This window comes from Ranitomeya variabilis, chromosome 3 (assembly GCF_051348905.1).
Source record: "Ranitomeya variabilis isolate aRanVar5 chromosome 3, aRanVar5.hap1, whole genome shotgun sequence".
Lineage (NCBI taxonomy): Eukaryota > Metazoa > Chordata > Amphibia > Anura > Dendrobatidae > Ranitomeya > Ranitomeya variabilis.
The window spans coordinates 448,297,506-448,312,022 of NC_135234.1; the positions used below are offsets into that span (position 1 = coordinate 448,297,506).

Below are 14,517 nucleotides of genomic sequence, written 5' to 3' on the forward strand. Positions count from 1 at the left end.
CGGCCGCCTACAGGTGTGGTGTCTTCCGGGGTCCATGAGTCATGATGAGGAGAAAGTCTGAGATTTTCCTCCTCTAGGTTTAGACTGGGCTGCTTTTGACTTTGCGTTGATCGTGAGTTGTTCCTGCGTGGGGAACGGTTACGATTTTGTGCTGGACGCGAGACGGACCAGCCCGAAGAATTCAGAAAGGATCGGAATCGAGTTTGGTTACGCTTCTTGTAAGTGTGTTTAGGTTTTAGTTGGGGAAGAGAGGTACTCTTACCCCCGGTGGCGTTGGATATCATTGTGTTCAACTGTTCACCAAAAAGACGCCCACTGAGGTAGGGGAGGTGCGTGAGGGACTTCTTTGAGGCTGCGTCGGCTTTCCATTCCCGCAGCCAGAGGATACGCTGAATTGTGATGGCGTTTGATGCTATCCCCGCTACACCCCTTGCTGAATCCAGAGCAGCATGAAGCATGTAATCTGCTACGACTGCTATTTGAACCGCTTGGTCCGACAGCTCAGGAGCGGATGCTTGGAGAGCTTGTAAATTTTTGGCCCAGGCCAGAATGGCCTTGGCAGCCCAAACTGAAGCGAACGCGGGAGCCAGGGATGCCCCTGCGGCCTCGAAAATTGAACGAGCCATGCGTTCTACCTGCCGGTCTGCTGCGTCCCTGAGGGTTGAGCTATCTAGCAGTGAAAGGAGGGTCTGTGCTGCTAGTCTAGAGACTGGGGGTCCACTTCGGGTGGGTCTGTCCACTCCTTGGTATCCTTCTGCGGGAAGGGGTACCTCGCCTCAAGATATTTGCGATTAGCAAATTTTTTCTCAGGCTGTGAGAACTGCTTTTTAAGGATCGCCTTAAACTCTGGGTGGTTAGAGAAAACCTTAGGCGGCTTCAGAGGTCCTTCAAAGGAAATCTTGTGTTCTGGGGCCTCTGGTGGCGGATCAGAAATGTCCAGCACCCGATGGATGGAAGAGATTAAGTCCTCAACTAGCGCAGTATTGCTAGGGGGAGGGGATTGGGATCAGGGACCCCTCCGTTCCCTTGTCTGAGTCACAGATGTCTTCCGAATCCTGTGCATCACTGAGGCATCCCCTGCTGGGTGAGCTGGGGAGGAGGCCTTCTCTGGTCGGGGATTGCGGAGATCTGCATTGTCTGTCCCTGGAAGGGGACGGTCTAGCTGACCTGGAACTACGGTGTCTCTCCCTAGAAGGGGATGACCGAGTGCTATGGGATGATGTAGATGGACTGTGGGTCCGCTTGCGTCCTGACTTAGACGTGGATGTGCAAGGGTCATCCTGTCCCTGAGCCAAGCTCTCCCTTTGCTGGGTAACGGTCATAGCCGAGGCATGACTCTGCAGAGCCTGAAGCAATGTGGAGGTTAGGTTATCTATAGACTGCGTCATAGATTGCGACATCTGAGAGACCCATTTCCGGCGTGGCATTAGACACCGAAGCATTGGCAGGGGCCTCTTGGGGCTCTGACACAGTAGTCTGAGTGCAGTCCTGGCAGTGTGGGTAGATACTGCCACTGGGGAGAGCGGTCCTGCAGGCTGTGCAGAATGCATAATAGCAGTCCTGCCTGGTTCTCTTGGACCTTGAGCCCGGCATAGTGCACAGAGTGCAGAAGGGCTGCTATGCAGAGGACGTTACTGCAGAGAACCCTATAGGGGAGCCTTATAGGGAATATGGATTCACAGCCGAGTAAAACAACCCAGCTGATCTTACCCCACCAGTTTTGCCCCTAGGTCCAGCGCCGAGGGCAGGGGGAGAAGGGGGCGGAGAGCTGAGAAAAAGGCGGCAAAGCTGTGTAAAAACGCGCCCTTTCTGTCTCGATCCACCCCCTTTTTGACACTGTAGAGTGTCATATTTGTCATCCGGGGGGCGGAGAGAAGGCGGCGGCTTCAGCTAGGCCAAAGCCAGGGCCTAAATTAGATGCCTGATGCCCAGAAGGGCTCCAGGCCGGCGCAAAAGTCCGGGAGGGGGTCGGATCTGAACCGGACCCCTCCGGATTTAAAGGCAGGACAGTGGTGGGGCTGTAATCCGAAGGGGGGCCCGGTGAGGGGTCCCCCTGAGGCAGTATAGAGCTGGTGCTGCCGCAGAGACAGGGGTGCAGGGAGCCATGTGTCTGTCTGTGCCATGCCTGCCTGCACTCCCCCCGGCCCCAACAGGAGCCCGCAGCTGGGCTGGGGTCCCTGGATGCAGGCGCAGTGTGCTGGCCCATTGCTGGGAGCTGTAGAATGCTGCCTGTACAGGCCCTACCTGAGGTGTCTCAACCTAATGCCCCCAGAGGGGGATTAGGGAGTGGTGCTGCTGTCACCTTCAGGGGCTTTTATCCTTGCCTCGACCTCAACCCCGAAACCAAAAGGAATTGGGGAATGAGGGGGGGGGGGTCTCGACTTCGAACCAGCACCCGAGGGATTGGGGAAGGAGCAACATGGGGAATAGCCATCTCTACTTCAACCGGGCACCCAGTGATAGGGGGTTGAGGAAGGAGCCATGCCGAGAGTCTCACAGGAGACCCTCTTTTCTTCATCTGTAATCCGTCGGAAAAAACCGGAATAAAAGAAAAAAAATCTAGGTGTGCCTCCTATGCGACACTAAGCAAAAACTGGAGAAGGCTGATGCCGTCCAGGGGTGTATACTGCAGAGGAGGAGCCATATTTAATGTTTTTCAGATTATGCATAGTGTCACCTCCTAGTGGACAGCAGCACAACACCCATGGTCCTGTGTCCCCCAATGAGGCGATAGAGTAAATGTAACGTGAGCTTGGCTTATTATGTCTATTCTACTTTTATAATTGGAATGGCACTTTATCTAGTTCTATTTACTATTAATTATTTTGTTGGGGTATTTATTGTAATTTTTTGATTAATTGAATGTATAGCTATTTTTATATTATTCATTATGTATTATTATGAATTGTAATATGAACGGATATATATAATTTAATTATTATACACATTGACATTTTATATATTGCGGTATGCATCATTAGACTAGGAATTATGCACATTATCAGTCTTAGTCTGTTTACATATATACATAACTAGCTGTACTACCCGGCTTCGCCCGGGTTAATGACTGCTGTTAGCAAAATAGAATGTGTTAACAAAAATTTATTCTGCACACAAAAACCACAAAACAAATAGATAGAAATGTAATTATTAAAAGGCAAAAACTAAGCAAATAGAAGCATTTCACAACATATATTAGCTTTGTTATACTGAGAATGTCTTTGTTGCCTATATTAACCAATCAGAGCTCAGGTTAATTAACTGTAGCAAAATAGAAGCTGAGCTGTGATTGGTTGCTATTGGCAGCCTGATAAATCCCCAGCCAACAGGAAGCCCTCCCCCCTGGCAGTATATATTAGCTCACACATACACATAATAGACAGGTCATGTGACTGACAGCTGCCGTATTTCCTATATGGTACATTTGTTGCTCTTGTAGTTTGCTTATTAATCAGATTTTTATTTTTGAAGGACAATACCAGACTTGTGTGTGTTTTAGGGCGAGTTTTATGTGTCAAGTTGTGTGTGTTGAGTTGCGTGTGGCGACATGCATGTAGCGACTTTTGTGAGATGAGTTTTGTGTGGCGACATGCGTGTAGCAACATTTTGTGTGTTGAGTTGCATGTGACAGGTTAGTGTAGCAAGTTGTGTGCAGCAAGATTTGTGCATGGCGAGTTTTGCGCGTGGCGAGTTTTATGTGTGGTGCATTTTGAGTATGTGCAAGTTTTGTGTGAGGCAACTTTTGCATGTGGTGCAACTTTTGTACATGTGGCAATTTTTATGTGTGTGCAAGTTTTGCATGAGGTGAGTTTTCCATGAGGTGAGTTTTGCACGTGTGGCGAGTTTTGCGTGAGCCTAGTTTTGCATATGGCGAGTTTTGCATGTAGCGAGTTTTGAGTGGTGACTTTTGTGTTTCGACTTTTATGTGGCGAGGTTGGTGTGTGTGTGTGGTGAAATGTGTGCTGAGGGTGGTATATGTGTTCAAGCACGTGGTAGTGTGTGGCGCATTTTGTGTTTGTGTTCATATCCCCGTGTGTGGTGAGTATCCCATGTCGGGGCCCCACCTTAGCAACTGTACGGTATATACTCTTTGTCGCCATCGCTCTCATTCTTTAAGTCCTCATTGTTCACATCTGGCAGCTGTCAATTTTCCTCCAACACTTTTCCCTTCACTTTTTCCCCATTATGTAGATAGGAGCAAAATTGTTTGGTGAATTGGAACGCGCGGGGTTAAAATTTCACCTCACAACATAGCCTATGACGCTCTCGGGGTCCAGACGTGTGACTGTGCAAAATTTTGTGGCTGTAGCTGCGACGGTACAGATGCCAATCCCGGACATACACACATACATACATACACACATTCAGCTTTATATATTAGATATACCTGTATGTAATCTCCTGTATATAGTATATACCTGTGTGTCATCTCACCTATATATAGTATATATCTGTGTGTCATCTCCTGTATATAGTATATACCTGTATGTCATCTCCTCCTATACATAGCATATACCTGTGTCATCTCCTCCTGTATATACTATATACCTGTAGGTAATCTGCTCCTGTATATAGTATATACCTGTGTGTCATCTCCTCCTGTATATAGTATATACCTGTATGTCATCTCCTCCTGTATGTAGTATGTACCTGTATGTCATCTCCTCCTCTATATAGTATATACCTGTGTGTCATCTCTCCTGTATATAGTATATATCTGTGTGTCATCTCCTCCTGTATATAGTATATACCTGTGTGTCATCTCCCCTGTAAATAGTATATACCTGTGTGTCATCTCCTGTATATAGTATATAGCTGTATGCCATCTCCTCCTGTATTAGCCCTCGTTCACACGTTATTTGGTCAGTATTTTTACCTCAGTATTTGTAAGCTAAAATGGCAGCCTGATAAATCCCCAGCCAACAGTAAGCCCACCCCCTGGCAGTATATATTAGCTCACACATACACATAATAGACTGGTCATGTGACTGACAGCTGCCGGATTCCTATATGGTACATTTGTTGCTCTTGTAGTTTGTCTGCTTATTAATCAGATTTTTATTTTTGAAGGATACCAGACTTGTGTGTGTTTTAGGGCGAGTTTCGTGTGTCAAGTTGTGTGTGTTGAGTTGCGTGTGGCGACATGCATGTAGGGACTTTTGTGAGATGAGTTTTGTGTGGCGACATGCGTGTAGCAACTTTTTGTGTGTCGAGTTGCATGTGACAGGTTAGTGTAGCAAGTTGTGTGCAGCAAGTTTTGCGCATGGCGAGTTTTGCGCGTGGCGAGTTTTATGTGTGGTGCCTTTTGAGTATGTGCAAGTTTTGTGTGAGGCAACTTTTGCATGTGTTGCAACTTTTGTGCATGTGGCAATTTTTCTGCGTGTGGCAATTTTTCTGCGTGTGCAAGTTTTGCGTGTGGCGAGTTTTGCACGTGTGGCGAGTTTTGCATGTGGAGAGTTTTGCGCGTGGCGAGTTTTGAGCGGCGACTTTTGTGTTTCTACTTTTATGTGGCGAGGTTGGTGTATGTGTGGTGAAATGTGCACTGAGGGTGGTATATGTGTTCGAGCACGTGGTAGTGTGTGGCGCATTTTGTGTGTGTGTTCATATCCCCGTGGTGGTGTGATTATCCCATGTTGGGGCCCCACCTTAGCAACTGTACAGTATATACTCTTTGGTGCCATCGCTGTCATTCTTTAAGTCCCCCTTGTTCACATCTGGCAGCTGTTAATTTGCCTCCAACACTTTTCCTTTCATTTTTTCCCCATTATGTAGATAGGGGCAAAATTGTTTGGTGACTTGGAAAGCGCGGGGTTAAAATTTCACCTCACAATATAGCTTTGACGCTCTCAGGGTCCAGACGTGTGACTGTGCAAAATTTTGTGCCTGTAGCTGCGACGCCTCCAACACTTTTCCTTTCACTTTTCCCCCATTATGTAGATAGGGGCAAAATTGTTTGGTGAATTGGAAAGCGCGGGGTTAAAATTTCACCTCACAACATAGCCTATGACGCTCTCGGGGTCCAGACGTGTGACTGTGCAAAATTTTGTGGCTGTAGCTGCTACGGTTCAGATGCCAATCCCGGACATACATACATACATACATACATACACACACACACACATTCAGCTTTATATATTAGATTTAGCCCGCATTCATTAGAAATCCTCCTTTTTTCTCTCTGTAAGCACACCGCACTTTGAATGGGCTTTGATTTCCTTCTCACAGCTCTATTATGCATTTCTCGGTGCCCGGTTGGCGCATGCGCAGGTCAGGTACTTCCCCATGACTTCCTGCCTCACTCACGATGGTTACGCAAAGCGTTCCACGCTTGCGTTCCAGATGCAATGAGCAGAAAGTTTTTCTTTACAAGGGAGGAAGTCCAGGGACCGGCGCATGCGCAGCACATCACCGGTGATGCGGACATTGCAACCAGCTGTGTATGAAGGTATATATAGATTGCAGCGCTACTGACAACACACATGCCCCCTGTTGAGGAAGCTATTATGGCTGTCGGGGTACTTGAGGGCGTACATACCAGGTGAAAGACTTCATGTAAGTAGCATGTTGTAAACATACAAATGGGCGCAAGCCTATATATGCAAATATTTTGCACGAGGCACTGTGACCACTTTATTCAATACAACTAGGATTCTGACATAGAGCTGTTTCTATTAAGTGTTGTTGGTATGATACGTGAAGTGAGTTAGGTGTTGTGATATTGAGCATTACTATACATGCTCATTTGTATTTAACTCCTGGTCTTTGTACTACCCTCAAGCGTTTTTGTGATACTCCCTTGGTATTTTTAATGCTTGTATGTGAAATAAATTATTATTTTAATGATACGTTAATTTTGGTTTTTGCCTCTATTTTTTTTCCATTATCTTTATGGGGAATTTGAATAGTTATAAAAGGATATAATGAAGTTTGATGTAACTTATGCTGCTATGTGTCCAGTTTCTAACTAATGTTAAATAACCACAATAGTATTAGGCAAATTGAATTCCAGCATCCAGATCCTCACCTTTTTGTAGCCGAGTCCACTCACTTGGGACTGAGGAATGGCTACAGTTGCAGGAATTCATTGTCCTACTTGCCTTATTTTACTGTGCACCATGTAGCCCATGACTCGAATCTAGTGAGCCAACTCGCCACCATTTTATGTAATAACCATAGGAGGTGCATTTAAACTAAGTTGGAGGAACACATTGGTTATGCTTGGGCCTACTAGTTCCCTTATGCATGGGCACACTTTTGTTAAGAGATAGAATTTTTGTTTGGAAAGACATGTTAGTGTGAAACATCCAGCATTTAGCTACACATGTCGAAGCAGCTGTCAGAAATATCATCGTACCTGCAGTAACCAAGCATTGTTCAGGACCAATAACTAGAAGACAGGATCTAGAGACTTCCGTAATGAAGCAAGCGTTTGACTACTTGGTCCCCATCTCCAGACTGAAGGAAACACTTTTGGACCTAAAAATCCAAAAGCCGTGCCAGCTAATGTTTGGCAGGCTAGGAAATGGAAATTTTATATTCCCCCCCAAAACACTTTTAGAAGGCACCAAGATCTGTTTTAGGTGTGGGTGACTAACTAGCTTCCTCAGAGCAGAGGTTTCGTCTAATAATTGATTAGGATGTTGTCTTTTTACCTTTACATGGGTGGCCTTCTCCGCTTTGTGAGACATGAGGGGCCACTGAGAGCGCAAAGTTAGAAATTAGAATAGTAGATGACCTTGCAAACCAAGAAAGACGACAAAGACACACACAGCCTTTGATTGTGTGAGTGAAAGGTATTTGGATTTATATATGCAAGGGAGTAAAAATAATAAATTACATCTTTATTAATATAAAATTTTTACAAAAAATAAAAAGCTCTTCCAACCACAGCACTGAAGAAAATTCTTTCAAATTATTATTGCTACAGCATCACACACCTAGGTAAAGACAAAAAAAAGTTAATGAATTGTGTTAGAGAGGGAAACAGAAAATTAAAAAAAAAAAAAAAGTTTGTTGTGAAATAATCTTATAAATGTGCCCCTGCTGTGTACTGTGTAATGGCCGTGTCTGACCGTGCAGGGACATGGTCTAAACAAACCACTGCTCCTGGGCAGGGGAGGATGTACATGGGATGATGTACATGGGATTATACAGGCAGGGAAAGGTTTTACCTACAGTTACGCTCACAAGATAGTACTCAGCCGTGTTATAGTATGTGATAAAACATGACCTAGCACTCAGACCAGTGTGATTCTATGGGGCAGATCAGATGTGCCATTTTCTCATGTCAAATTGGCATTAGGACACAATTGCAGCATGCTGGGATTGCACTCACCAATACCTGTGTACGGATGCACATGAAACATCGGACTGCACTCGAATGTCAGTGCCATTACAGTGAATCCCTGCAATGGATGAGAAGTTACTTTTTCAGTCTCCTCCGCATCGATGCTCTCAGAAGTTCGGAGCACAGTGCACTGACACAAATGCTACTGTAATTGTGAGCGGAGTGTCAATAGCATAGCACAGTCTATGATCTCGCATCGGATGCCAATGTGACCACAGCCTTACAGGAAGGATCAGCTGCGATCCCACGGTTCGGTCTGTACTCATGTCCTCCCCTGACCAGGAGCTGTGGTATGTGCAGTCAGGTTACACCTACAATACATGTTGTATTAATACATGTACCCCTGATGAAGCTACCATGGAGTAGCAACACACATGGGGATTCACAGCATCAGGCACAGTGTGGTCCCCCGGCAATATCTGACTTCATGGAGATTTATTGAGCACAAAGTTTGTTTTATCTCGCTTCTTATTCAGCTAACCTTTACTAGGATTAGTTTTTAGTATTTTCTTTTAGCATTTGTATGTATATGCTTCAGGTCTTTATAAGATATGGCTTAACCAGGGTAAACACTATGTCATTAGAATATGCCTTACTGGATCAGATGCACACCTTTGCCATTTCTTTAATGGTATTTAAAAGTTAATCCATGTTGGTGAATAAATATTTTCCCTAATAAAGTTATGCATTTTTAAGAATAAACATGCACTATTGATCCCCTACATGCAGACACAGCCATTACACAGTATATATTATACACACTTAAAGTAATATTGTTCCAAAATCTAGTAAAGTGTACTTTGTGGAAAACACATTAGATTCCACCTACCCAAAAAAAATAAATAAACCATACAACCTTTCAAAATCAGTATCAGTTTGTATAGGCAGCCAGAAGTTACTCACAGAACAGCTCATGAACATGCTGGGCAAGCCTTCCGCTCCAAAACCAGCGGAAAACACTGGTTGTGCACTGCAGCAGCTCGCATGTGCCAACACGTTGGCCTCCAGTAATGCTTGTAATTTCTCAGTGTTCATACCCTGAGACTGAAATCAGAGCTACAAGTTAATAGGTTAGCCAATGCCACTGTCACATTTTCCATTATTATCTACAAGCCAAACTCTGTTATGGTCTTAAAGGGAATGTGCGACCAGGTTATTGCTACGCCATCTGAGATCAGCATGATGAAGGGGTAGAGGTGCAGATTCTGATTTTTCACTTACTGTGCTGTATATGCTGCGGTTTTGATTAAACCCCCAATTTATTGTACTGCAGATCTAATGGTTATCCGATTCCTGATCTCTATAATCCCACATCACTGATCGTCCTGTACACAGACAACTGCCAAGTAGTCAGCAAGCTGCCAGTCAGTGGTGGGGTTATATGGGGAAGGAAAAACACCATATGGCAGCAGGTTTACTGGACAGTTAGTGATGTTACTCAAGTGCAACAGGTTTCTCGCCATCCTGCGCCTTAAGTGACAGGTCTATCTGGAAGGTCTATAGCATAGATGTTTGAGAAATGGAGCAGAGTGCATAGAGTGAAGGGACCTGAATGATTCATGCTATTTACAGTCTGGTCCACCCTAATACAAGTCACGTATGGAGATTGTCCATGTAACGTGTCATTAATGGAAACATTGGTGCCATCACCCTGGAATTAATGAAGTGTATAATCCTGTTAGGTGTCAATACTAGCACAACTAAAGCTGCCATGTTATCCCAGCTACAACTGACACCATAGCATCTCATCTCCAGGATTATACTGGCTTGTTGGAGACAAGACAATGACCTAAAGTTAAAGGGTCTTTTTAGACACACACACACACACACACACACACACACACACTTTTTTTAAACACGCACACACTAAACTTACTTTACAATTGATGTACACTCCACACTGACACATGACAAAGCAGCTTGTGATCGTTAGATAATTCCTGAAAAGACAAGTAGATTATGAACAAATCATAGATGTCAGATCTGTGGCTTCCCTTCAGGACTAGATGCCTACCTATTACAGACAGGGCACACCACTTCATTTCTACTTAAGCCAACTACAGAATCCAGACAGTCGCTTTCAAACTGAACAATGCTTTCAATTTCTTCAACCATCGCTTGCTCTGTAAGGAAGGAGGACCTTTAAATTGTATTTAAGAATAAGATGCAGAAATTATAGGGTGAAACATATCACTCAGGACAAATGCAAAACTGGCCAGTGTAGAATACAGTCATTGGAGAAGGCTTTTTGCATTCAAGTAACATGGTCTCTAAGGTTAACAAACCCTTCCACCACCTAAAGACCTGGAGATTTTTTTTTATTTTTTTTTTTTTTAAACTTCCCTTCAGTCTTAAAAAGGTTATAATGTTTATTTTCCTGGCAACAGCCACATTGTCATGGGTTTTTTGCAGGACATGTTGTAGTTTTGAATGACGCCATTCATGCTACCATACATTGTACCGAAGAAAAAAAAAAAAAAATCCAAGTGCGGTGAAAAGTGTAGATCCAACGTCACATTACCATTCCAGGAGAGGCAACTTTTGTTCTCGGGGTGCACTAATGTGAAGAGTTTATTCATCCTGACTAAAAGTCATATTCATTTCAGAAGATCTTGTAAATAGGCAACAAATCAATTAGTCTGGGCCTTGGAGACTGCCATGTCAAAGTATTTTCTGCACATGGAGTTTAAACATCGGTTTTCTATTACTGGAACTTATTTATATACCGTATCTAGCAATATCAGATCTAGACATTCCTGTTCTATACATCCCATAAAGATTTTAAAAATAATAATAATATCAGCCCACAACACATTACCAGCGAGTGATCTCCATGGCATTACACGTGAAGACTGGACATCCCTCCTGTTCTGTCACGGAGTGCCTGCCATGCCGTAGTCAATACAGACACTGGAAGCAGCGCCAAAGACTGCTACATAGGCAAAAAAAAAAAAAAAACTGCACCTAGAGGCCAAGATTTTCTGGAAGGTACCCACCCCTTGTGCCTCATTCAGACGGCCATACTACATGTTTTTCCCCACTCAGACCCATTATAATCTATGGTGCTGTTCACATGCCCAGGGTTGGTTTCCCCCCACAGACCATGTCCTTTTCACCAATATCAAGGATAAGGGCTGATACAGTGAAAAACCACATGATGCTCAGCTTCACAAGAGTACCAAGATGGCAGCTACAGGAAGCCTTCAGCAGGCCACTGCCACAATGGCTCCCATAGCGGGGAGCTGATGAGTGTTCCATTTATTCACTGCCATCAGAGATTAACAAGCAATTAAACAGTTAACAGCTGATAAATGCTTGCCATGTAGCAGAGCGATGTGCGGAGCAGGCTCAGCTTTGGAGCCCGCTCCATAAGTCATCTGTGCAAGTCATGTACTAAGGAGCCAAGAGGCCATTCCCCGCAGTGATTAGTTACAAGTGTTGCCTTCTCACCACCAGACTTGCTGCTCCCTGTAGTACAGCAGACACTTGGTCACTGCACCCTGCCTGTCAGGAGCGCCCAATTGATCCAGGTATGGAGACTGCTAGACCCCGGCAGGCACTAGAGGGGATTGGGCAATACACTAATCAGCAGAAAGCACATTTTCAGATTTACCTTCTAAGAGGAGCTCTTGTTTGATTTCTTCTAGAGTAACCAGCTCTTCGGGGTCCTGTAATGGGTCACAGCAGGAGTTAGCAGATCAGGGAATAGCAGTACAGACAGTGAGAGCTGAAGAAACAACTTCTACGCAGCACGGCCATTGTATCTGGATCATGCTGTCAGTAAGAGCTTAAAGAGAATATACCAAACCTATGACTAGTCAGAGCAGACACACGAAGGCCACAAGATGGAACGTCAGAAGAACGCTGCAGTGTGCGCCAAGTATTGCAGAGAGATCCTGTACTGGTAGACAACTGGATTTCAGCTCACGTAGTTAACATGTCTGAGCCGCGGCACCCAGTGATTGGTAGCAGCAGTCACAGGCTGTAGTGTTACACAGCAGAGTGGCATCTGCTGGCCTATGGACACATACAAGTTACTCTGCAGATAGGTTCCCTTTAAAAGGGAACCTGTCACCCCCAAAATGGAAGGTGAGCCAAGCCCACCGGCATCACGGGCTTATCTACAGCATTCTGTAATGCTGTAGATAAGCCCCCAATGTAACCTGAAAGAGGAGAAAAAGAGGTTAGATTATACTCACCCAGGGGCGGTCCTGCTGCGGTCCGATCGGCGTCGCGGTCCGGGGCCTCCTATCTTCATACGATGTCGTCGTCTTCTTTTCTTCACGCTGCGGCTCCTGCGCAGGCGTACTTTGTCTCTCCTGTTGAGGTCAGAGCAAAGTACTGCAGTGCACAGGCACTGGGCCTCTCTGACCTTTCCCGGCGCCTGCGCACTGCAGTACTCTGCCCTCAACACACAGGGCAGACAAAGTACGCCTGCACCGGAGCGTGAAGACAAAAAGAGGATGGGATTGTAAGAAGATAGGAGGCCCTGGACCGGACAACAGCGGGACCGCCCCTGGGTGAGTATAACCTAACCTCTTTTTCTTATATTTCAGGATACATCGGGGCTTATCTACAGCATTACAGAATGCTGTAGATAAGCCCCTGATACCGGTGGGCTTAGCTCACCTTCCATTTTGGGGGAACAGGTTCCCTTTAAGGGGCTAAGACCAGAGACTGACCCACAGTGCAAGTTACACAAAGGTATTCCCAGCTCAGACATTTGACCTACCCATCTGCGGTAGGTCTTGCCACAAAAAAATATATATATAAAAAAAAAAAAAAATTCTATCAAGTTAGTTGACTTGCCTGATTATTCTCAGTACTCCATAGAAGTGTGTAACCCCTGAAAAACCCAAGTACGCGGCCTTGTTATGAACGTAGAGGTGTGCGTTCATAACCTCTGTGCTGCTCATTGCCTTAGGGACTACAGGAAGTATCCGAGTGCTCTAGTCAGCAGTGCCATAGACAATGAATGGAGCAGAAGCTGAGCATGTGACCCACTCTGTTCTATTCCCTGTCTTTGGGGATCTACATCCCTGAGCTTGGAATCCCTAGCACGCTGATGGTTGGCCAATCCACAAGTGACGTGTCTGGTGTACATGCGGATAACTTGTGGATTGGCCAACCATCGGCGTGCTAGGGATTCCAAGCTCAGGGATGTAGATCCCCAAAGACAGGGCTCAGCACGCCAGTCCCGAATAGAGTGGGTCACATGCTCAGCTTCTGCTCCATTCATTGTCTATGGGACTGATGACTGGAGCACTTGGATACTTCCAGCATGATGTGACAGAGGCGTGCAGACAGGACTGGCACCAGTGTGTCCTGTACAAGGAATAGGCCATGCATATAGTAATGGGCAGCTTACCTGGGGAAGGGAATCCTGCCGCCACAGAGCTGGTAGCCGGTGCATGGCCTGCCATTCCTCCTCCATCACCTCCTGCACCAGGAAGGAGCCTCCGACACCCGCACTGACCCGATCTCCAACCTGGCGAAGCCGGTCCAGCAGCCGGGAGCGGTTACTCTTCAGCCTCTCCACACATCTCTAGGAGGACAGGTCACGTGGTGAGCGGAGCACAGAGGCAGCGCCCCGCCGGCTGCAGCGCCCTTACCTTCCTGTACGTCTCCTTCCATGGCGGGGTCGTTGCCTTGTACAGGGCGCGATGCTTCACTGCTGCCTCCATCACTGCACTTCCCCGTCCGGGCAGCGGCTGCTGTAACGCTCCAATGAGTGACATTTAAATACCCGCCCCGCGTGATGACAGCAGCGCTCGAGCCGCACTGCATGCCGGTACTTGTAGTTTCAGTACTCCCCTTATATTGAAGGCCTGTGTGCATACATCTTGTCACCTCTCCTGCGTAGATCCGTAATGTGAGCGCCTTCTACCAAAGCGTTCGCTTGTGCTCCCTTTCATCTTTGCATATGTTCTGCTCTAAGGCATTCATAGAACTTTAGGAGGAAAATTATGTTTTGTACTTGTGCTTTGTCTACAGTACATGTTTAATACAGTTAGCTTTTTTTATTTTTAATCAAAATGCTTAAAAAATGTCATTATGGTTTTTTTCGGCATTTTTTTTCCCACTGTCTCAATTCTTTCTATGGGTGAAAAAAACGCTGAAAGAATTGACACGCTGCAGATTTTACAAAAAAGCTGCAGTTCTCAAAACAA

General features: G+C 45.6%; 1 protein-coding gene across 1 annotated transcript; it reads right to left on the reverse strand.

The window, feature by feature from the left end:
• Nucleotides 1–7,820: 7,820 nt before the first annotated feature.
• On the reverse strand, nt 7,821–14,125 carry RPAIN (RPA interacting protein). Its single transcript, XM_077296499.1, has 7 exons — nt 13,960–14,125; nt 13,716–13,892; nt 11,961–12,015; nt 10,362–10,470; nt 10,224–10,287; nt 9,251–9,391; nt 7,821–7,937 (listed from the first exon to the last, which is right to left on the reverse strand). The coding sequence occupies exons 1-7, from the start codon at nt 14,083–14,085 to the stop codon at nt 7,908–7,910; spliced, it is 702 nt and encodes a 233-aa protein (XP_077152614.1). The 5' UTR covers nt 14,086–14,125; the 3' UTR covers nt 7,821–7,907.
• Nucleotides 14,126–14,517: the final 392 nt, after the last annotated feature.